Source organism: Megascapheus bottae, chromosome 15, assembly GCF_031878675.1.
Source record: "Megascapheus bottae isolate mThoBot1 chromosome 15, mThoBot2.hap1, whole genome shotgun sequence".
Lineage (NCBI taxonomy): Eukaryota > Metazoa > Chordata > Mammalia > Rodentia > Geomyidae > Megascapheus > Megascapheus bottae.
The window spans coordinates 50,514,368-50,538,935 of record NC_143523.1 but is presented as its reverse complement, the minus strand read 5'-3'; the positions used below and the strand labels follow the sequence as shown (position 1 = coordinate 50,538,935).

The 24,568-nt window shown below is 42.4% G+C and overlaps 2 protein-coding genes and 1 pseudogene across 4 annotated transcripts; 2 read left to right on the top strand and 1 right to left on the bottom strand.

Moving 5' to 3' along the window:
- Positions 1-266: 266 nt before the first annotated feature.
- On the bottom strand, positions 267-3,174 carry Dydc2 (DPY30 domain containing 2). The gene is made up of 3 exons (XM_090346988.1): positions 3,024-3,174; positions 2,555-2,656; positions 267-490 (listed from the first exon to the last, which is right to left on the bottom strand). The coding sequence occupies exons 1-3, from the start codon at positions 3,168-3,170 to the stop codon at positions 317-319; spliced, it is 423 nt and encodes a 140-aa protein (XP_090203114.1). The 5' UTR covers positions 3,171-3,174; the 3' UTR covers positions 267-316.
- Positions 3,175-9,776: 6,602 nt separating this feature from the next.
- Dydc1 (DPY30 domain containing 1) lies at positions 9,777-20,201 on the top strand. Of its 3 annotated transcripts, none has more exons than XM_090346985.1 (6): positions 9,777-9,863; positions 11,978-12,147; positions 12,931-13,032; positions 13,978-14,070; positions 17,373-17,477; positions 20,139-20,201. In XM_090346985.1, the coding sequence occupies exons 2-6, from the start codon at positions 12,001-12,003 to the stop codon at positions 20,166-20,168; spliced, it is 477 nt and encodes a 158-aa protein (XP_090203111.1). In that variant the 5' UTR covers positions 9,777-9,863; positions 11,978-12,000; the 3' UTR covers positions 20,169-20,201. The 3 variants fall into 3 exon arrangements, with proteins under 3 accessions (XP_090203111.1, XP_090203113.1, XP_090203112.1); XM_090346987.1 differs by having other exon boundaries at positions 9,846-9,889; positions 13,981-14,070; XM_090346986.1 differs by lacking the exon at positions 9,777-9,863 and adding an exon at positions 9,868-9,887.
- Positions 20,202-24,128: 3,927 nt separating this feature from the next.
- On the top strand, positions 24,129-24,568 carry LOC150054338 (ubiquitin-conjugating enzyme E2 variant 2-like; annotated as a pseudogene).

Sequence of the window (24,568 nt, the reverse complement as noted above, 5' to 3'; positions counted from 1 at the left end):
TCGTTTGGGTTATATATTTTAATTCTTATTCTGAGTCTATTTTTATCTTACAACTAGATCAGATTTCACCTGTCAAGGGATTTGTGGTTAATGGAGTAACCCTCTGACAGCAGGATTCCTCCAGATACCTCTTTCCTCAGCCCTGCTAGTCTTGCTTGAGGAAAGAATTCTTATTGGCCATTTTCTTGGCTTGCATTGTTGAGGAAGGGGGTTTTTAGAATTCTGTTCCATTCTGAAGGCCTAAGGAGACATGGAACCAGAAGATATTTCATGGGGGAAAATTTCATGGACCAGAAATTTTCCAGTCATTTATTTCTCATGGAGTTTTGAGGTTTCTTTCAGTCTGGTCAGCGGGCGGTATTGATGGAACCTGTTGATGTGTTCTTGACATCGTATTGGAGGGACCTGGCAGAGGTGCCTGGTTCAAGCCTTTCTCAAGGGATTCAGTATCTTCCCTCATGAAGACAGCCTGTGTTGTGGAGAGCAGGTTCTAAATAGAAAATAAGAAACAGAAAAGTCATTTGTATATGCTTAACACAGGCAAGGATGGTAAGAACACATTTTTTTTTTGTCTGTCCTGGGGCTTGAACTCTGGACCTGAGCACTGTCTCAGAGCTCTTCAGCTCAAGGCTACCACCCTACCCCTGAGCTACAGAGTCATCTTCAGTTTTCTAGAGGTTAATTGGAGATAAGAGTCTCACGGACTTTAGTGCCTGGGCTGCTTTGAACTGACATTTTTAGATCATAGCCTCCTGGGTAGCTAGGATTACAGGCGTGAGCCATCATGCCTGGCAAGAACACAATTTTTTTTTAAAATTTATTTGTTGTTTTTTGGCTTTTTTTTGTTATTGTTGTTGTTTCTGCTTAAGATGAAGGACAAAGCTGTATGGCAGCAAAACCCAAACCTGCTAAGATTAAAGGGAATCACCGGTAATCTCATAGCCTGACAAGATAACATTCAATTTATTTTATGTTTGTTTATTTATTTATTTATTTTGGGGCTGGTATTGGGGTTTGAGCTCAACACCTGAGTGTTGTTCCTTTTCTTAGTTTTTATACTCAGAGCTGGAGCTCTTGAGTCACAACTCCACTTCCAGTTTTTTTGGTAGTTAAGTGGAAAGTAGACTCTCACAGACTTTCTTACCCAGGCTGGCTTTAAACCATGACTCTCAGCCTCCTGAATAGCTAGGATTACAGGCATGAGCCATTGTGCCCGGTTCTAACACTCTTTCAACACATTCACTAAGATTAAGGGTATTCAGCCTTGCTAAAGTATATGCAAGGAAAGACGATTTAAGAGATCAAGGGAAACACAGCAAAGTTTTTCCTATGTACATATATGTCAATCAGATCAACCAGCAGGCCTGTTGAAATTTTACGCAACCCATCCAGAACCACTCTGAAACCAGGCTTTCAGCCTTTCTGAAACTAGTGGATCCGCAGCCAGAATTTGTAGTCTTGTCTCTTTTGCTGAATTCCCTTTCTTTGCCTTTCAAATTTGACTTGGAAATTAACTCACCCTCTCTGGCTAGGTAAATAATGTGTTCAGTTTTGTTTGAGATCAGAACTTAACCTCTTGTGTTCTGTTAGTTTATTTCCTTCTAACTCTCCTAAAACAAAACAAATAAAACAGAGGAGGCTTTGTGCTGGCTCTTGTTTCCTCTTCCCTTAGAATAGCTTTTGTCTCACACTTGACAAAAGAATGGTAGAGACTTTCTGCTAATCAAACTCTTGCTACAGGGTGTAAAAACTCCACCATTCAACACAAAGGAACAATAAAAACTATTCCTGTGTGCTGGTCACTGGTGCCTCATGCCTATAATCCTAACTACTCAGGAAGCTGAGATTTGAGGATTGTAGCTCAAATCTAGCCCCGGAGGAACCTCCGTGAGACTTTTATCTCCAATTAATTTCCAAAAAAAGCTGTACCACTCCAACTCTACTGAATTAGCAACTTATGTCTATTATTATACCTTCACAGAAGAAGACTCAGAGAGTTGGCACATAAATAGAATCTAACACTAAAATGCTAAACATTAAATAAAATGGCATATAGGAATTATATCCTGACATGTAGTAATTTTGTCCTGGCATATAGGAATTATGTCCAGACAACAACCATGTCTGATTTCTGAAATATACTGAGAAAGTTTTTGAAAAGGGCTCAATGAAACTGGCATGAAAATATATTTGATTCAGATAAATGGAATATTTTTTAAATTCTAAATTCCTTTAAGCCAGTAATATTAGTGGATTTTTTTGAATCTAAAATAATCTGTACATTTATTTAATTATGTATTTGTTTATTGTGGTACTAAGTATTGAACTCAGAACCTCATAAATACCATTTGAGTCAAGTCTCTGGTTCTCCTTTTTTTTTATATTGACAAGGATTTCGTGACAAGATGGTAAATAAACATGGGTATGTCCATATGGATGTGACTGTGGAGGAAAGGGCAAGCTAAAGGGAGATAACACTTGCCAGGCTGCCTCATGGGATCCCTGCAGTGTATCATGGGAATATGGCTGAACACACTGGTTAGTCTGTCCTAACCTTGTGACACTGTGCACATCTCCGTTGCTCTTCTTGTTTCAGCATTTCTGATTCCTGGAAGCCACAATCACATTTCTCTTGCAGCAGTACCTTTTGTTTATTCTGAGTGGTGGGACAAAGACTAATCAGGTGAGGAGCCCCAGGAAGCCTTACAACAGGCCCTCCCTCACTGGGGAGAGTTCTCAGGGCCTGGTCTATTCCACCCACTGAGTGTCTTCCTGTTAATGACTTTAGCTCTAAACCCATCAACTCTACAATCATCTGAACTGGAATGCCTCTTTAGTCCCCAGTCTTCCGGCATTTTAGAAATACTGGAGCCTAAGTAACCCTTTGCAAAGAGGATGAACTGAAAAAAGAACTCTTGGCTGCCGGGAAAGCTGAGCCTTGCTAAACAGACCCAGTACACACACACTACACACACACACACACACACACACACACACACACACACACACACACACACACACACCTCTTCATCTGCTTTAGTAGTTTTCCTGTAATGATAAAGCCAGTGAGCCAGATACTCTATTGGGTCACTGGGTCGAACCCTTGCCACCTCTGCCAGTGCCTGGGCTAGGGAATTTCCAAAGCATCTCTTTAGGTAAGCACTTTCCATCCTGGAGATCTGGGCAAGGATAGAACACAAACATTATTTCACATATGTAATCTGCCTTTTAAAATAGATACATTGTAGCCACTTCAGATTTATCTCAAGAGAAAGAGGAGATAATTTGCAGTCTCATTTGTACTAGCCCGTGTTTGATAGTGTGACAAAATACCTGAGATCATCAGCTGAACAGAGTAGACATTTTGGTTCATGCTTTCCATGCTTTAATTGCTTGACCCTATTGCTGTTTGCCTAGAGTGAGGCCCAAACATCATGACAGGAAATGCATGGTGGATCAGAACAACTTACCTTGTGGAAACAAAGATAGAAACAAGAAGGGGTCAGAGTTCCACAAGTCCCTTCAAGGACATACTCTGGTGAGTAACCCCTCTTAAAGATTCCACTACCTCCCAATAGCATCATACTCTGACAACCAAGACTTTGGAACCTGGTACTTGGGGAGCATTTAAGATCCAAACCATAATATTATGCTCCTGGCTGCCAAAGGTTTATGACCACCTCACAATGAAAACAATGTATTCAGTCCACCTCCAACAGACCCTAATGTACAATAACAGCTCAGAATTGCTCCAAAACCATAGCTTTGGCTGAGCACCTGTGACTCATGCCCATAATCCTAGCACCTAAGGAAGCTGAGATTTGGGATCACAGTTTGAAGCCCACTGGAGCAAGAAAGGCTGTGAGACTCTTATCTCCAATGAACCACCAGAAAACGAGAACTGGAGCTGTGGCTCAAAGTGGTAGAGCACAAGCCGTGAGCAAAAGAGTTCAAGGACAGCACCTAGCCCCACAATGGACAAAAAACAAAAAAAGAAGAAACAGAACAAAAAAAAGAGTACTAACTCTCCTGTAAAAATTAAAAGGAAATAAAAGGTATAAAGATGTGTGCGTGTAACCCCAGTATTAGAGGAGTGAAGCAGGAGAACCGAGAGTTTGAGGTTAGCTTGAATTAGACTGATTAAAAAAACAAAAATTAAAATAAGAAGTGACAGACTCTAACACACAGTGAGATGGGATGAACATACTCATTCTAGAGGGAAAAAATAATGAAAATGTAGACCAAGAGCAATAAGACTGAAACCCAGCATGGCAATCTTATATCCTGTGATGGCATCTTTAGCAAACATGGCGCCCAGCAGCGTTGTTCTTGTCCAGGCAGCTTCTGGCCCACTCCTTACCTCTTTCCTCATGACCTTTCTGGCTGTAACCCAGTGGCTCCTCTCTTGGGCTGGCTTTACTCACCTACTTTTTACATTCCTGGCGTCTCCACTCTCCAGGGATCTCTACTGTTGCTTTAGCTTTGTGTGCACAGCTTCATGCATTATCCTGTGGGCGTAACTTGCAGGGACTCTGATCCTGCCAAAAAACCTAGTCTCCAGGGCTTTCCGTTGAAATCTCAATGGAAGCCCCCAGGACCCCACAACTCTTGCAATGTGCATGCATGGATGATGTTACAATATGACACTGTCCTGAGTGGCAGCTGGGGCCACATGGCTATCACAGCCTCTCAGTGCCAGGATGGTTAAAATAGGGAAATGAATCCCAAGGAAACAATTCCTTGGACATTTCAGTGCTAAGAGAGCACTTTAGGGATCCTCTTTTCAAACAAGAGTCTTTGAGCATGTGATGAGTGAACTCTTGTAGATTCCCAAGGTGTCCTCAAGAGATCATCTTTCCTACTGTGCTAGTATTAGATACTAGGCTTCTTCTTCCTTTTTTTTTTCTTTGTGGTGCTGAGGAATGAACTCAGGTTCTTTCAAGTTCAAGACCAATGTTGGTTTTTTTTTTTTTTTTTTTTTTTACCACTGAGTAGAATCCTTAACTTTTATGGTATCTTAACTGTTCTAATCTTTTGCAAATACATCTTTCTTGGCTATAACTTTAAATACATTCCTTTTTTTGCCAAGCTGAAAAAATGGATGTGTGTGTGTGTGAGTGTGTGTGTGTGTGTGTGTGTGTGTGTGTGTGTGTGTGTACATGTGCCAGTATTGGGGCTTGAATTCCAGCCTCAGGTTCATGCTCAGTTTCTTCACTCATGTCTAGTGCTCTACCACTTAAGCCAGGCTTAGCCTTTTTGGTGATTGATTAGATATAAGTCTCATGGATTCATCTATCCAGGTTGGCCTCCACCTGTAATTCTCATGCCTCCTGACTAGCTAGGATTACAGGCATGCATCACTGGTACCTGGCCCAATGGAGACCTTATAAATCCAGCCTAAAACAGACAGTAACCCCCAAGTCACTGACAGGTGACTGAGCTGCCTTGAAATTTCCTCTGCCAGATTAATTTGTTTCTTTGCTTTTAAACTTAGCCTCACAAAAATCTCAGGGTATGGGGCCAGGAGTTTGGCCTAGTGGTTGAAGACCCGGGTTCGATTCCTTGGTACCACATACATAGAAAAAAGCCAGAAATGGTGCTGAGGCTCAAGTGGTAGAGCTCTAGCCTTGAGAAAGTCCAAGGACAGTGCTCAGGCCCTGAGCTCAAGCCCAGGACTGGCAAAAAAAATCTCAGTGTATGGACAACTTATTTGCCAGATTATAACACAAATGGATTTCTAGTTCCATTTCCAATACCCAGTGCTCACTTCTACATGAAATGTCATGCGTCTGCTCTCAACTGTCCACATTTAAAAAAAAAATCAGCATTGAGGTCTTTGAGCCTCCACCAGATTTATCACAGGCTTTCTCTAGCTACCGTTCCAATTCCACATTCATTCTCCAAATGAGTTCTGAAGGTTTCTTGAACACACTGCTAGGTAGAGCTAAAGAATTGATACCATTCCATCTCTCTCTCTCTCTCTCTCTCTCTCTCTCTCTCTCTCTCTCTCTCTCTCTCTCTCTCTCTGTGTGTGTGTGTGTGTGTGTGTGTGTGTGTGTGTGTTGGCACTGGAGCTTGAACCAAGGGCCTCTCAGTCTCACTGGACCTTTTCTTTTTTCCCTCAGGTCTGATACTGTATTACTTGAGCCACATATATAGTTCCATGATGGCATTTTTTGGGTGTGTCCTTTACCTATATCAATAACTCTTCTGTGCTATGACAAAAAGCCAGAGCAAGTGTTTATCTTGGCTCATGGTTTCAATCCACAGTCACTTGGCTCCAGAGTTTTGGGACCCTTGGCCAAGCAGAATATCATGGCAGATAGCAGGTAAGTAGGGAAACATGTGTGTACTTTATGGCAGTCAGGAAGCAAAAAGAAAGAGGGGGCCAAGGTTCTATATTCCCCTTCAAGGACACATTCCCCCAATGAGCTAACTTCAAACTAAGCCCCGCCTCTTAAAGGTTCTTCCACCTCCCATTAGCACCACAGCTGGCAGTCAAGCCTTTCTTTAGCACACTGACCCCTTCGAGGACATTCAAGACACAAAACATTATACCATACTTTTCAAAAGAGCTAACAACTAACAACATACTCACCACTGGCGCTTACATTCACTGGGACTCTTTGCTGAAGTTCCCCGGCAGAACCATATGGGCACTGAGTGTCATTAGGCTTGAGAGAAGCTAATCTGTCTGTGGTGCAGGTTGCCTGAGGCCTTCCACTTGCTCACTTCTTTCCTTCCTTAAGAGAAAACTGATCGGGGTAGGGAGTCTCTGGGAGTGGCTGTGAGTACCCCACAAACTATGCTATTGTGAGGTTGGTGGCTACAGTGGATGACACAGCTAACACAGGCTCATTTATTACAGGAGGTCCTGGAAAATGTTCTGGGGAGAAAAAAAAAAGGGAGGAAATGCTGGGCTATCCAGCCACTGGTAACACAATGTTCCACTGGTTAGTGTTTAAACAGGAAAATCTTGTTGGTTGATGCTCCTAGGTTTACTATTAATCAATTTTCAAGAGTCAACGGAAAGACATTCCATCTTAGAATGGTGAATTAGGAAGAGCAGAGAACCAGAGCAATAAAAATAGATGCCAGGATCAGACAAAGTTCCAGTCCTCAAGTTACAGCTAAGAGCTGATGATCTTCAGCAAGTTGCTCATACTCTGGGCCTTGGCTTCTTCTTCCTCTTAATAACTAAAGCAGAGGCAGGGAACTTTTCCATACTTACCCCTGTCCGGCTTGAAAAATCATTCCGTACAAGATGGACAGACACATAAGCTTGTCCTTGGCTGCTGGAGGACATCTGCCAGCATTGATAATTTGGTACGACTGCAAAAGATGTTATAAATACCCAAACGGTCGTTGGCAGCAAAAATGCCTGCCACCCTGAATTAAATGATTAGAAGAGATAACAAATACACGAAAGGTACTTGGCCTAGCAGCACATAGTAAGAATTTAACAAATCAGCTCTTCCAGTAGAAGAATTTGGTGTTGCAAAATAGCCTAATGATGAGTGTACACACCTGACCAATTCTGCAGTCCCATTTTTCTGGCTAAGAAAGGAAAGTTAAGTAGACAAAACTATATATAGAGAGAGACCTAGAATATATATTTCCTGGCTCTTACCATAGTAAAGGCCTAAAATCCCAAAATCTTGGGAGCAATGAGAACTTTGGGCACATGGAATCTGTTTTTGAATAGTCTTCATCATTTAAAAGAAAACAAGTTAGGCTTCAGTGGCTCACACCTGTAATCCTAGATGCTTAGGAAAATGAGCTAGTCTGGGCAGAAAAGCACATGAGACTTTTACCTCCAGTTAACCATCAAAGAAACAGAGGTGGGGTTTGAGTGTGAGAGTGCCAGTCTTAAATTAAAAAGCCAAGTGAGGGCTGGGATTTTGGTCTGGTGGTAGAGTACTTGCCTAGCAAGCACGAAGACTGGGGTTTGATTCCTCAGCACTACATACATAGAAAAAAGCCAGAGGTGGTACTGTGACTCAAATGGTAGGTAGGGTTCTAATCCCAGTATTGGTATCAGAACTCTTCAAAGAAATGGGTGATGCCAAAGCAGGATAGAGTCAATTGAGCCTGAACTCTTGTTCTTTAAGTAAAAATCACATCTACGAGTAACTCTGAAAAATAAAATGACTGTGGACAGCATCCTGAAACCACTTTGAAGGCTTGTCCCAGAACTAAATGATGGCTGCCCAAAACTACCCGTGTCTTAATATGCAGAACCTAAGTGAGTTACTGTCCAGGGCAAAAGTGAGAAAGGATTTTGCAGTGGGAAGTAGACTAGACAAGTAGATCCAGTGGCCTCATAGAGTCTTTATAAGGAGGACACAGTAAGATTAGATGATATAGGGTGAAGGGCAGAGGGAGAAGAAGCAACATGATGCAGAGCCACGAGCCAACAGTAGACAGTACAAGTAGAAAAAGACAATAGATTGTCTGTAAGGAGCCAGCCCGATCCAGACTTTGAGTTGACTCTTGTAAAACTTACTTTGTACTTTTTTTTGCCAGTCCTGGGGTTTGAACTCAGGGCCTGGGCACTATCCTTGGGCTTTCTCAAGGTTAGTATTCTACCACTTGAGCCACAGCACTGCTTCCAGCTTTTTCTGTGTATGTGGTACCAAGTAATCAAACCCAGTATTTCATGCCTACTAGGCGAGCACCCTACCACTAAGCCACATTCCCAGACCCTTATTTTGTACTTCTGTAAAGAAAATATTGTTGTGAGGCTTGGGGGAAGGGTAATATCTCTTTGTGCCACTCTAGCCCAGCTGAAACCATACATTGCATTAGATAAATCAAGAGTCCAACCTCTGTGGGATTGTTGAAATGCTGATTTCTAGGTCTCACTTATATCTACAGATTCAAAACCTGTATTTTAAAAGAAGACCTGTTTTATTTCCAGCTGCTAGCTGCGCCTTTATGCCTTATAGACTTGTCTTTTCCATAGAGGAAAATCATCAACTCTGAATTACCTGGTCACTGAGTGGTTGTACTGCTTAGATATGACAAACCCTGAACTTAGCATATACCAGGCGCTAAGTATTCATCATCATCATCATCATCATCATCATCATCATCATTAGGATTATTAAACTTATATGTGCATGTTGGTTTATGCCTTCAGATCCTAGTTATTGGGAGGCAGAAACCAGGAAGATCCTACTTTGAGGCCAGAAAGGTAAAAAGTTAGGGAGACCCTATCTTAATCCAAATCCAGCTGTAGTGGCTTGCATTTGTGACCCCAGCTACATGGGAGGCAGCTTGGGGAAAAAAAAATGAGTGACCCTACTTGAAAAATAAGTAAAGAAAAAAATAAAATAAAAGAGGGGAGGGGCCTGGGAGTGTGTGCCTCCTTGCAAGTGCCAGGCCATAAGCTCAAACTCCAGCACTGAAAAGCAAGTTTGGCCGATGGCTGTGGTCATTGCCAGCCCAGAGCCAGGCCTCCTGCTGCGATGTCCCCTCCAGCCAGAATGCAGAGCCCCGGGACCTGGTGAAGGGGGGCTGAGAGATCAGAGATGGCCTCACAGCTGGCAGGACAGTCACCCCGGAATGCTGGGGCCTCCTGTCCTTCTAGAGTTAGCCAGGATGCCCACCTGGTTCCATTGCTTTTCCTTATCCTCCCTCATCTCAGATTCTAAGCTGCGATTCCTCGCCCTCCCCCTCGATGCGCCCTCTGCCCCTGGCTCTGAACTCCCTCCCTGCATTCCACCCGGCTCCCGACCTCTCTTCCTCCCCGCCCCCTCCCCCACCGCGTCCCGGCTCATGGTTCCACTCACCACGCACGGGCGCGAGCCTTCCTGCCCTTGACCGGGCCTGTTACCTAGCAACAAGGAGACGCGCAGCCGGTAGGAAGCAGGGCGGTGCTATGGGTGTGAGTTGTTGTGCATAGGAAGCTGGGAGTCACGCAGGCCTCATTGAGATCCTCTTCTTCCTCCTCCTCCCCCTCCCCTTCTCCCCCCCTCTTCTTTCCCTACCCCCCATAGGAAAGTTAACTTAAAAATGCCCCATTTTCCATGGTGGCCAGATAAAATATTGCTCTCCTAAACTTCAGACAAACAATTTTCTTTGTTTACTACAAATAGAATAGAGAACAAACTCACTACTCTGAGATTCAAAATTTACTTAAGTATGACACCTGTACTGGGGCTTCTGTCTTCCCATTTTAATGGCTGTCTCCCAAGAACGGGCAGAGACATCTATGAATCATGCCTGGCAGTGTATGCTGCTGGAAACTGTTTCTGTGGCAGGTGTGCCAGTCTTTGTGCTTGAACTCGGGGCTAGGTACTCTCCCTGAACTTGTTTGCTCAAGGCTTCTCACTTGAGTCACAGCTCCACTTCCAATTTTCTGTTATTAATTGGAGATTAGAGTCTTAGGGATGGTCCTGCCTGACTGGCTTGAAACTGCAACCGTTAGATCTCAGTCCCTTGAGGAGCTAGGGTTGCAGAAGGGAGCCATCAATGCCTGGCTGGAAGAGGCTTCTGTATGTTGGGCCTCGACACCTGCAGGTGTATGTGAGAAATGACATTCCTCATCTTATCGTGGACAAGAAATGGAAGTCCAGTGAGAGCAGCCTAAGAGCACACTGATAACACTACCAAACCCCACAAAGCCCACAGAGACCTTGGACTTGGCTGACCCTAATTAGGTCCAGAGACTTTCTTCCCCCTGGGAATGGTCAGATCATCTTCCTACAGAGGCATCATGAGTCCCTGTCCTTTCCCATGTAACTTCCCTTCAGAGAACATAAAGAGGTCTTTAGCTCTATAGCATGTCCACTAGAGAAGCACAGTGTAAACACTACTTCAGAATCTGTTGCCACCATGTTTTTCTCCGTGTGGCTGGGACACCAGTGCCAGCTTCACTTGTTCCTTTGTGCCTGTATGTGGCCAGTGCTTGGAGTTTTGAGGAGATCATTGTACACACTCATCCACCTTCCCTTCCCCAGTGCATGCTGGAACATAACTGAGAGAGTGGAGAAACTCGTTCACTTCTTAAAAACTAGAGAGGCTTGTCCCCAGCAAGAGGGCAGACATGCACATGTGTGTGCACATATACATATACACACACCCCCACCACCAACAACAATAACAACAAAGATAATTCCCAGGCAGCATGATAAGGGTTGCACCAGCCATTGGAGCAGGTAGAATTTCCTGGGGTTTCCTAAGAAAGCCCAGGAAAAATCATGTACATCTTTTAGATGAGAAAATACTTTTCAGATGGAGAGAGGGATGGATTACCAGGGTGGACAAGAATATGTCTAGAGAGGGAGACACACCCAGCAGAAAGGCACCATGCTGAGTGGAGTGGGAACCCAACGTGCAATGGAGGCAAGGAGGGGGTCTAGAGATGAGTCCAGATGGTCTAGATGATCCTGGATGATTCTAGAGAGCCAGAGACCAATTCTTTGGTGGATGTCTTTTAATGCTCTGGCCTTGAGAAAAGAAAAAAACATGGATTTTAGAAGAGACATAAACTATGTGTGGTATTTTGTAAAAAACAGCTTTCATGGCTTAGAAAAGCATGCTTGTCATTCGTGTTAGGGCTGTGGAGTTATGGTGGGGAGAGACCTTGTCTCTTTTGTCTGCCAGTTGTGTGCTCTCTGTACCTCTTCACTCCTGCTCTGGGAAGGCGGAATCCCGCATCTGCAGATGGGAGTCATGATTCTAGTTTCAGGCCTGGTGAGAGGATTAAATGACAGAAACCAAGCTGGGCATAAAGCCATCACATGACACCGTCCTTTTCAGACTCCTGGATGGAACTTCAGAGCCCGTCAGGTTTACTTGAACAATGATTTTAGAAGAAGCCTTTTGGAAGCCATTAGATATTCTCTGGAGTCAGGCTGTCTCTCCCCCTATCTGAGGAGAAGGTGGAAATGCTTTGTCAGCCTCACTGGAATTTCATTGTGCCTTAATTGAAAAGTTCTCACACTAATATATAACATTATTTTTCCCCTAGAGATTGTGGTTTAGGTGTTAGAAATGGAGTCATCATATCTTCAAAAGCACCTTGGGACATGTCTAACTCAAGGTCTTGCGGAAGTGGCAAGAGTTCGGCCAGGGGATCCCATAGAATATTTAGCACTGTGGATTTGCAAGTATAAGGAAAATGTACAAATGGAAAGGCAGGTAAGCATGGAACTTCTTAAGGAAACAGAAAAGTGTAACAACTAGTTCAACTTACCAGCTCTGTGTGTGTGTATGTGTGTTTTCTGAGTCTTGAACTCAGGGCATTTCATATTTGCTCATCTGTCTTGCACAAAGCAGGTGCTCTACCATTTCAACCATGCCTCCATCTTGCTTTATTTTTTTATTTTTTTTTGCCAGTCCTGGGCTTGAGCTCAGGGCCTGAGCACTGTCCTTGGACTTTCTCAAAGCTCTACCACTTGAGCCTCAGCACCATTTCTGGCTTTTTTCTATGTATGTGGTACCGAGGAATCGAACCCGGGTCTTCATGCATGTTAGGCAAGCACTCTACCACTAGGCCAAACTCCCGGCCCCCACCTTGCTTTATTTGTTAAAGTTCATTATTTATTTCTATGATAAATATATTTGTTTTATATAAAAAATCTTGGGGATATAAAGAAGAAAGTTTTAAAAAAATACCCAAAGAAGATTTCTATGTGGATTTTAGGGCCCTTTTTGTTTTGTTTTGTTTTTTAATGTATGTTCTTGTCTTTCTATATATTTTTCTGAAGATTTTTCCCCTATTTTCCATACTTGTAGTCATACTCAATATATCATGTTAGGTTCTGTTCAGGTAAAATGCATATTTCCCCCAATTGCCTATACTTTCCAAATGGATAGACTGTACATCTGCTTACCTCTTTTTCCTGTTGCTCATTAAGATGTTTTCAAGGTTGTTTTTCACACATAGTCTCTAATACATCATGGTGCTTTCCACAACGCTAGAGAGAAAAGGAAATGGTGGACTTGGAAAGGGAAAGAGAACTGGCGCTCATGGAGCAGGAGATGCTGGAGCGACTGAGAGCAGAGGAGCTGTTGTTTCAGCAGGTAAGATCAGAGCTGAGCCGGAGGTAGCTGCAATTAGTGGGGAGAGAGTTGATGCTAGAAAACTCTTTCTCTTAGATCTGGCTTTCCACTATCGTCATCTCTCTGCCTCTGTCTCTCATTCTCACGCTCTGCTTCTGTGTGTGTGTGTGTGTGTGTGTGTGTTGCTAGAGAAGTAGTAGTGTTAAGACAACAACCAATAAAAATGTGCCATCATGGAAGGGTAGACTAGATTGGTCAACTGCCCCCCAAAGGACCCTTTCAATTCTAACCACAGAGAGAACAAGGGTGGAGGGGGGGGTCCATCCTGGGGCTTGAACTCTGAGCTTGGGTGCTGTCCCTGAGCTCTTGAGCCACAGTGCCACTCTTACAGATATTTTATCGGAAAAAAAATTATGGCAAACTCATTTCTAGCTTCAAGAAAAACAGGAAAATGACATGATTTTGCACAAACTATACTTTCTACAATTAAAAAATTTAATAGGTTTCCTCTTCTCTTTTAAACTTCAGGAAATATTTGTAAAGCAAAAAAAATATTATGTGTCTGTGGCCATTTATTTTTGTAAGTTTCTGAAACTTAGATGGACATAAATTAAATCATCCCGGGACATTTAAAAGTGTTTGAGTTGTAGTGTGGGTGCTGGTGGCTTATGCATATAACCCCAGCTATTTAGGAAGCAGAGATCTAAGGATCACAGTTGGGAGCCAGCCCAGACAGGAGAGTCAGAGAGACTGTTATCTCCAATTAACCTGCAAAAAGCTGGCAGTGGAGCTGTGACAAAAGTGATAGAGCTCCAGCCTTAAATGGGGAAAAAAGCTAGACAAGAATGAGAAGCCCTGAGTTCAAGCCCACTACTGGCACACATACAAAAACAAAGAGAATAATAGAGTTACAATTCTTTCAACTCAATCTGACTTAATATGACATATATATTTCTGAATATTCAGCAGCAACTGGCATTCCAGATGGAGTTAGAAATGCAAGAAAAGGAGAAACAGAAAGCCGAAGAACTTCAGAGAGCTCAAGAGCAATTAGAAATGGTAATCTGAAATTTTACAAATGTCTGCTTGTTTGAAACCTTTAGCAATCCTCCAACTGTCTCTTTCAACTGTCATAGCAGAAGGCTTATGAGGCTCAGAGTCTAAAACCTGGCCCCCGTTGTCTGTGGGGCTTCAACATGTCTTCTAGCCTTTGCAGTCTCCACTTACCTGATTGCAAAACAGGAATAGCATTGTAATATCATGACCTATATCTCACAAGATTGTCATGAGGATCCAGCACAATTATGAATATGATATTTCTCTATGGGCAATAATGTTCTCTCACAGAGACCATAACATTTGAGTCAAGTGCCAGCTGTTCCTACAGATGGCTGATGTTGAAGGTTAAGTGCTTGGTAATACTGAGAGTATTTGAGCTCCAAAATACAATATGTCTCTTTGCTTCACATGAGATGTATTAATAATAATTCATACTTTCAAAATATGTTTTGCATGGATTTTCCATAACTTGGATTAAAAAATAAATAATATAGTAACATTTCAAAACATAATCTGTCTTTCATTGTATTTATAGAATGTCACATCTCTAGTTTGGCTCATATTGTTTTCTATCCAGAAAGGATGTGGTATAGAGACCTCACTTGGGAATGACTGCTCTTTTTTATATTTTTTATTGTAATTAATAAAAGGGTTACATGATATTTGCCATATAGAAGGTGCATTAATTCACATACATTGATACCCTTTCACATGTCTTGGTACCCTTTACTCTCCCCCCACCGGCCCCTCCCCCCCATCTTGGTTTTCCCCCCTTCCCTATCAAATTTCAAATAACCAAATACAAATAAATTCAATATATCAGATAATAAAGTGAGGTACTGTAACAATATGAGATACCTAAGGGACAGCAAAGGAGATGAGAGATAACATAGTACATTAAGGACAACAATCGGGAATGACTGCTCTTACAGCTGTGATCTCCCATTCAAGAATTTCTCCTGTTATTAAAAGTGAGATCACAAACAGGCTTTATAGAATGTGTTTGGTGTGGGAATTCATGGCTAGAGTCAAACATTGTTACTGAAAACAAGTCTGAAGAACTGTGGAGGGAGAATTGAATCAAACATGCGCACACACATGCACACACACACATGAGTGCATACATGCAAGTGTATGCACCCAGTCCTGAGGCTTGAACCTCAGGACTTGGGCACTGTCCCTGAACTTTTTGGCTTAAGGCTAGCACTCTACCACTTGAGCCACATCTCCACTTCAACTTTTTTGGTGTTTAATTGGAGATGCGTCTCACAGACTTTATTTCCCTGGGCTGGCTTCAAACCGAAATCTTTGGAACTCAGCCTTCCGAGTAGCTTAGATTAACAGGCATGAGCCTCTGGTGCCTGGCCTTTTGAGTAAGAGAATGATGCTATGTTAGGCCAAGAAGCAGAGCCACAGCATTTCAATATTTCGTCCCATTTTTTTAAAAAGTTTTATTTGATTATAAATAAAACACCATTGGCATCTGTAAATATAGAGTATTCAATGAAACTCGGGTCTGAAGTTCTATGTTATGTGGAGTCAGATGATACTGAGGAGCTAAAAAGCGCCCCATTCTGAAGCAGCAACCATCTTGTTGTTTATATAAACTGTGAGTGACCCAAAAGTGCACATAAATTAAAGAAACAGAATTGTGGTGCCATTAAGTCCTAGGAACTGACCTGTCTATGTTAAAATTAATCAGAACTCACATAAATTCAAGGGATGGCATTCGTTTTCTAAGCCATAAAACTACCCTCAGACAGCTAATTAGGACTCTACTGGATGGGAACCCCTAGTTAGCTTCCATTGCCCTGAACTGTCCCTAACCCCCACCTCATCTTACTCAAATCGATGATGGCTGTGTTGATGTAAATCTGTGGTCTTTGCCTTTAAAAGCCCTGTAAAAATTCAGCATTACAATACCTTTGAGAGTGACAGCATGTTGCAGTTAAATTGATTATAGCATTATCAAAAAATAAAAATGCTGGAAAATTAAATGTGAAATCAACATGAAGTATTTTTAAAATTGTTCCATAACTCTTATGCACTCTGGGACATGAGAGTAGGTCTGGATAGTGCAAGTAAGAGCGAAGAGTCTTTACCTTCAGAGATGAGAGGACATTACGCTCTGTTATGTAAAAGATATATTCTGGAACATAAATCTTAATTTTGATACATCAGTAGGTAAAGTCTAGGTTAGGTATAGTGGCTCCCGCCTTTAATTTCAGCACTCCAGAGACAGAGGCAAAGAAATAGCAAGTTTCAAGTGAGTTTGAACTAGAGAACCTCTGTCTCAAAACAGTATAAATAAAAGAAAAACCTGGAGTGCAAATGTATCATCTCGCAGCTGGTTACAGTAGGATGTGTTTCATAGCAAAATCTCAATGTCTAATCTAGAACTTGGACATTTGGTAGGTGTTTCTATTTTAAAATGCTGGCATGTCATAAGATATCAAGCATAGACATAATGAGTGACATCTTTTGAAATGATAAATGTATTTATTTTAAGATAGAATTTAGCATTCATTGATACTGAAAAACCCCAACACCTGCATCAGGTCTTTTGTCTTGATGGTCTTGAAGAATGAGTTCAAGGACACAGAGGGAGGAGTAAAATGTCAACACCTCATTGAAGAAAAAGATCAATAGAGCTCTGGCTAGATGGGAGGGAGCCCAAGGGAAAGTTCTACCTGAGGTGCCTTGTGCAGGGGTGAATAAGGTGTCTGGGAGAGAGTATATGACTCTCAAAATATGGGACAGTCTGTGGGCTGTCAGTCCCCAGACCCGGTGTGAGCTTTCCACACATTACTTGGTCTCACCAGGTGGCCATGGTGGCACAGGACTCTGGGGTCCAGTCAGTCCACAGATCACATGCATGTCTTCCAGAGGTAATGGGCCAGTATGTGACACCCAGGGTCACACTTGAACTGCTCAAGGCCTTGGTGATCAGATGTCTGCACTCAGACACTGCTCAAGGCCATGGTCAGGGCTGCAGGATCTCAGTGGGAGAGACCTTCGTCCTGATCACGCAGACAGGCCTTTTCTGCTCTCATTCCTCCTCCTGATGGGAAGAAGGGGTGATGACTGCTCTGCTTACTTCCTGTTGAAATGGGGTCCCTGAGGAAAATCCATCAGGTTGCTTCTCCCCGGGTCTGTCTAGAGTTTTATTACTAGGGTTCTTTTGCTGGTTAATTCCATTGATTAGCAATGTGGAAGTTTGCTGTTGTCATTCCAACATTTCATGTCATCATTGAAAGAAAAGTATCATACTTATTTTGAAAGAATGACTTTTATAATTGCAGGAAGCAGCAGTGGACTCAGGCAAAACACTGGCTGAAATTAGTGACCGTTATGGAGCTCCGAACTTGAGCAGAGTGGTGGAACTAGAGGAACCGATGTTGTCTGACGTAAGTCTCGAAATGTCTGGTAAACACAGATTTTTTAAATTAAAAAATTGTGTTAAGCCGGTCGCCGTAGCTTATGCCTATAATCCTAGCTATTCAGGAGGCTGAGATATGAGGATCAAGGTTCAAAGCCAGCCCAGGCACAAAAAGAACTGAGACTCTCATCTCCAATTAACCTCTAGAAAATGGGAAGTGGGACTTGGCTCAAGGGTAGTGTGGTAGCCTTGAGCTGAAGAGCTCAAGGACAGCTCCCAGGCTGAGTTCAAGCCCCATGAATCCCCACCTCCCATACACACAAATGTTTTTACTTTGATTATTACAAGGCCAGGGCTGTTTTTTTTTTTTGTCAGTGGTGAGGCTTAAATTCTGGGCCTGGGCACTGTCCCTCAGCTCTTCAGCTCAAGGCTACCACCCTACCCCTTGAGACACAGCACCACTTCCGATTTTCTCTAGTGGTTAATTTAAGATAAGAGTCTCACAGACTTTAGTGCCTGGGCTGGCATTGAACCGTGATCTTCAGATCTCAGGATTATAGGCGTGAGCCACCACGCCTGGCATTTTTTTTTAAGCTTTAGCAAAGAATTTTTTTTAAGCTTTAGCAAGGATTAATTTTAGTATGAAGGATCAGGGTTAAAATAGGAAGAAATAGAAGAGGAGGAATATTTTCTGTGAAAAGGAAACATGCTTGTGTATTATGTAAGGGCATATGTTCATCTAGCAAGTGTGTCTTCTGCTTGCCAGGTGTGGTGAGAACAAGGCAGAGAGTTTGATTTGTGGAGTTCAGTTGCAGGGGGTTGGGGGTTGGCAGACCTGACAAGTAGACAGAGAATCCATTGTGTAGATCAGAATGCTTCTATAAAGGAGGATTTGTTCATAATTATGTCAGATCAGCAAGTGGAACTAGGGTTGTCCCGTCAGGATAGAGCACATATGCATTTTTCTCCTTACATCGTGGCAGGATGAGACCTTCATAGGTCACAGTCAGGGAATCCTACCGAGGAAGCTCAGTGGTGGTGGTGGGTGGGTATTTACCTTGAAAATATAATTTATGGTTACTTTCTATTGGGGAATCATTGAGAAACACCAGAAACTCTCCACAAGCTTAGTTTAGCCTTCACTGGTGGTTTGCTCTTGTCATCCTAGCTGCCCCATTAGAGGATGATGGAGTACAATGGATTACTGGTAACCTAAATGCCATTGTGTAGACACCTCCATGGGAAAATTCAATTCCAACTTGTTTGTTGGCTGTTTCTCCTTCTCTGATTTCTTCAGAAAGATGGTTGAGGAGAAACAGATCTGGTATTCTCAAACCTGGGTTCAAAATCTCATCCTGGTTCTAATTGCCTAGAAACATGAACGAATCTGCTTCTCTCATAGTCTCAAGACTTCATTAAAAAACAAACAAACAAAAAAAGAACAACAACACAACAAAAAAACCCAACCAATCAATTAGCCAACCAACCAAACAACACCATAAAACTAGCCTTTGGCTAGTGGCTTCTGCTTACTTACTTAGCAGGGTGAGATCTGAGGATTGAAGACAGCCCAAGTCCATGAGACTAAAAGCTGAAATGGAGCTGTGACACAAGTGGAAGAATTCCAGCCTTGAGCCAAAAAGCCAAAGGCTAACACTCAGGCCCTATAATGCCCAAGTCTCAGGACGACCACCAAGAAGACCACCGAGAGTCAGACTTTCCAAAATGCAAAAGCAAGGCTTTATTCAGGCAGGCTACAGCTCGGGCCTTTGTCCTACACCCAGACTCAGCGGAGCTTAGGAGGAAGCCCCGAGCTGAAATTTTACAGGGCTTTTAAAGGCAAAGACCACAGATTTATAGCAACTAGGTGTCTAAGTAAGATAAGGTGGGTGGGGGGGGGGGGTTAGGGACATTCCAGAGTGATTGGAGGTTCCTATGCCAGTAGAGTCCTAATTAGCTATCTCAGGGTAGTTTTATGGCTTAGAAAACAAATGCCATCCCTGGAATTTGGCGAGTTCTGATTAATTTTAACGCAGACAGGTCAGTTCCTGGGACTTATGGGCACCACAATTCTGTTTCTTTAATTTATGTGCACTTTCGGGTCACTCATAGTTTATATAAACAGCAAGATGGTTACTGCCTCAGAATGGGGGCGCTTTTTAGCTCCTCAGCCCTAAATCCAAGCCCTAGTTCTGTTACACACAAACACAGTCACAGAAACTACTGAAGTTCTATTTTCTTTGTCTTGTGCATTTCACATTTCTCTCTCTCTCTCTCTCTCTCTCTCTCTCTCTCTCTCTCTCTCTCTCTCTCTCTCTCTCTCTCCCTCCCTCCCTCCCTCCCTCCCTCCCTCCCTCCCTCCCTCCTCTCTCTCTCTCTCTCTCTCTCTCTCTCTCTCTCTGTCTCTCTCTCTCTCTCTCTCTCTCTCTCTCTCTCTCTCTCTCTCTCTCTCTCTTGCCAGTCCTGGGCTTGAAACTCAGGGCGTGAGCCCTGTCCTTGGACTTTCTCAAGGCTAGAGCTCTACCACTTGAGCCTCAGTACCACTTCTGGCTTGGTACTGAGGAATCAACCCGGGCCTTCTTACATGCTAGGCAAGCACTCGACTACTAGGCCAAACTCATGGCCCCAGTCTTGTGCTTTTCACATTTCTTACTGTATTCACTAAGTTTATGTTTTATTTTGCTTTTAGGTTACTTTAAATATTGATCAAGATTTGTAAGACCGATGGATGTGAGAAAAATAAATATCTCTCCTTGTTTCAAGCTTTAAATGACCAAGTTCTCGATTTGTATTTTTTTTCAAACCTGAACATTTGACCTTTTCCCTCTCCAAATATATCTTTATGAGCTTCAAGAGTAGCCTTAAAATATTGTTTGGAAGCTAGACACTGGTGGCTCAGACCTATAATTCTAGTTACTCCTCAGCCCTGAATTCAAGCCTCAGTACAAGGAAGTAGGGGTGGGGAGAAGGGAGGGAGGGACAAAGGAAGAGACAAAGGGAGGGAGGAAGGAAGGAAAGAGGGAGGGAGGGAGAAAGGAAGGAAAAAGAGAGGGAGGGAGAAAGGGAGAGGGACAAAGCAAGAAAGGCAAGGCTAAACCTGGGTTGTGGTGTGAATGAGTTCCATGAGTATTGGTTGTGCACCTACTCAGTGCCAGAGTGTCTTAAGCTCTGTGGGGAGGACGTGATGCCAAATATAGTCCCTACTTTCAACTAATGTACAACTTGCAGTAGACATTTTTTAAAAATGGTGGTGGTTAAAACACATTTCCAAAGTGGGTCTGGCAGCTAGTTGGATGGAGGTAAAGGATAAGGGACATGGAAAGCTCAGAAGGGTCAGGCAGAGGTCTGCAAGCAGAGGGACACCTGCCCAGCTGAGTGTAGCCAGGTGTAAGGGAGGAGCTGAGAGCTGCTGCTCTCACTATCCTGGAGAGCAGGCCAGCAAGGAGAGATGGAGCCAGGAGAACAAACATCACTGATACTTTTTCCAAGAGGTCAAGCCCTGAGCCACATATACAAGTGTATACAAGGTAATAACATTTCAGAGGAGTATAGGGATAAGAAAGATGAAGGACAGTGGGCAAGTCTGATCAAGGTACATTGTACCACATAAATGGATCGCTTAAACTGAAACCCCCTGTACAACTCATCGATGCTAATTAAAATCTGAAGAAATTTTCAGGTATTAAAAAGAAAACAAAAAAATAATCCATAACAAAGCAAGCCAGGTATAGTAGTGCATGGCTATGGTCTCACATATCAGGAAGTAGAGGCACAAGGATTTCAGTTCAAAGTTAGCCTGGACTATGAAGCATATTAGAGGCCAGTCTAAGCAACATAGTGAGACACTGTCTAAAAATTAAAAAAAAAAACAAGATTTTGTACAACAAAGGACAGCAAGAATTCAGATGGAACCAAAATGTGTTTCTAATTGTGTATTAAATTGCAACAGGTTAGGCTACCACTAGATGTCACAAAGATTCAGTCTTTAGAAACCGTTCCAGATAATCATTTTGAAAGATTTCTTCTGCTGTGAATTTTCTTGGTGCCTTCGTTTAAGCTTTCTCTGTCTCAACTTTTTAACTTCCGTCTTCTTCCAGTACAATACATTCCCCACTGGAAAGCTTTTCAGCTTGAAGGCTAGCAAGCATGAAGAAAATCCCTTCACCATCTTGTAATATGAGATGCTTCCAATTCACTAATATTTTCTTCATTGCAGCAACTATAAAATCTTTGGTAAATGCTTTGAAGGTGTTCACAAAGTTTTAAAAAATATTTTTTCCAAATACCATTCATGTGTAACTTTTTTCTCCATGCTGTAGTGACATTTCAGATTGCATTTCGAATGTGAAGGTCATTCCAAAATTCGGAAAGCGTTCAGCCATATGGTTACGTCCTACCAAAGTCTTCGGTGTAAACAAAGTGCTTTGAACTCAGTGATTTCACTGTGGTCCACTGGCGGACTGACTGCCATCATGCCTAGAAAAAAACACAAAACACAGTAATTACATTGACCTACATTGGGCTGCCTCAGTGCAACCAATGCCCTGCAGAATAGTTGAATCTAGAATGGGATGTTGCTTTTGCCAGAGTGTTTTCTGCTTCTAATCCAGTCTTCAGTGACATCCTGGCTTTCTTGTCCTGGTGATGATAAATGGCAATTGTGTTCTTGCCCAACTCTTGATGGCTCTAAGGGTCTCTGCATGGAAAATGAAGAATTGTACCCCAAAGGTGCAGTACACGGTCTACTATGAATGCCTCAAATCTGGTGGCATTCTGTAGGCTTCGCTACAAGCTTCCAAGAACATGGTCATTTCACCAACACTAAGTGTTTGGGTTTTATGGTTTGTTTTTGTTGTTGTTGCTGGGTTTGTTTGTTTTTTTTTAACTCGGGGCCTGGGCACTGTCCTTGGACACATTTTTGCTCAAGACTCTGCCACTTGAGCCACAGCACCACTTCTGGCTTTATCTGTGCATGTGGTATACGAGGGATTGAAATCAGGCCTTCGTGCATGCTAGGCAAGCACTCTACCACTAGGCCAAACTCCCTGCCCCTAACTATTTGGTTTTGCAAATCTTTTTCATCCCCATTTACCTTATTCTGCTTTACCTTAAAAGCTCTTCGCATTCAGTCTCAGTACTTATTTTGTTAACCTTCATTATTTAGAAATGTTAGGACTACTTATTACTTTCTATAAACATTTGTGGACTCATAGATGCTCCCCAAGTGCTCTTATAGTATTTAGAATTTATTTCCAGTTTCTCCTTCTCCTCTTCCTCTAGTTCTCCCACTTCTCCTCCTTTCTCTTCCTCTTCCTCTTCATGATATTTTGTAGCTTGCTTGAATCAAGTCTCCTGCTTGTTAGGCAAGTGCTCTACCACCTGAACCATGTCTCTAACTTTTCATTCCTTTTAACTTCTGTTAAGTGTATTATTTACCTTTCTTTCTATTGATGGGTGTTTAAATAGTTGGATTTTTGTTTGTGTTTTTTTTTTTTTTTTTTTGCCAGTCCTAGGCTTGAGCTCAGGGCCTGAGCACTCTCCCTGGATTTTCTCAAGGCTAGAGCTCTACCACTTGAGCCACAACACCACTTCTGGCTTTTTCTATGTATGTGGTACTGAGGAATCGAACCTGGGTCTTCGTGCATGCTAGGCAAGCACTGTACTACTAGGCCAAACTCCCAGCCCCTAAATAGTTTTTTAATACTCAATTTTACATATACACACATTTGTGTACATATCTATGTATTATTTCATTCTAAAGCATTCTTTGAGGAAATCAGGTTGTTTTTACACTGTCCCTTGACTTTCAAGTGACATTCTAGAGTCAGAATCAGGGACTGTGTCCCTAGCAGCTTTCAGATGCACCTGCTATTGGAACAGGCAGAATATGACTTAAAGTTGCTATAGAAAATATGATTCTTGTCTTTTTTCCCTTCTGAACATTTAGAGATCTTAACAACTGACCATCATAACAGTTTAAAAGTCCAAGTTTTGATAAGTGATTGGTAATACAGATGAAAAGATTAAAATCTGCTATTCACCAACATATTAAATGAAAGCATTATCTTTTTTTTTTTTTTGCCACTCCTGGGTTTGAGCTCAGGGCCTGAGCGCTGTCCTTGTACTTTCTCAAGGCTAGAACTCTACCACTTGAGCCTCAGCACCACTTCCAGCTTTTTCTATATATGTGGTACCAAGGAATCGAACCCGGGTCTTCGTGCATGCTAGGCAAGCACTTTAACCACGAGGCCAAACTCCTGGCCCGAAGGCATTATCTTGCTTAAAGACTTTTCTTCTTTTCTTGGTGATAGTACTGGGCTTGTACTCTGGGTCAGCTATCCCTTAGCTTTTTCACAGAAGGCTGGCACTCTACCAGCTGAGCCACCTCTCCAATTCCAGCTTTTGGGTGGTTGATTGGAGATTAGAATCTCACTTTCAGACTTTTTTTTTTTGGCCAGAGATGGCTTCAAACCTTGATCCTTGGATCTCAGCCTCCTGATATCTGGAATTATAGGCCTGAGCCACTAGCAGCTAGTTCTTGAAAATATCCTTGACAAAAGGAGAAATATGTGTCATTTGTAAATTTTCTTGTTCTAAAGACAGTTGGTATGTTCTATAGATATACATTATCTAAATTAAAGTGTTTTTATTAAAAAAATTAAGTTTTTGGCAGGAGAAGATGGCAGTCTTCCCAAGAGTTAAAGTTCCTCGTAATTTTCGCTTATTGGAAGAACTTGAAGAAGGACAAAAAGGAGTAGGCGATGGTACGGTTAGCTGGGGCCTTGAAGATGATGAAGATATGACACAAGGTGGACAGGCATGATTATTGGGCCACCAAGGACAAATTCTGAAAACAGAATATATGGCCTAAGAGTAAAATGTGGACCTAAATATCCAGAGGCTCCTCCATCAATTAGATTTGTAACAAAAATTAATACGAATGTAATAAACAATTCAAGTGAAATGGTGGATGCACGGAGCATGCCAGTGTTAGCAAAATGGCAAAATTCATATAGCACCAAAGTTGTACTTCAAGAGCTAAGACATCTAATCATGTCCAAGGAAAATATGAAGCTTCTACAACCACCTGAAGGATAAACATACAACAATTCATTTTAG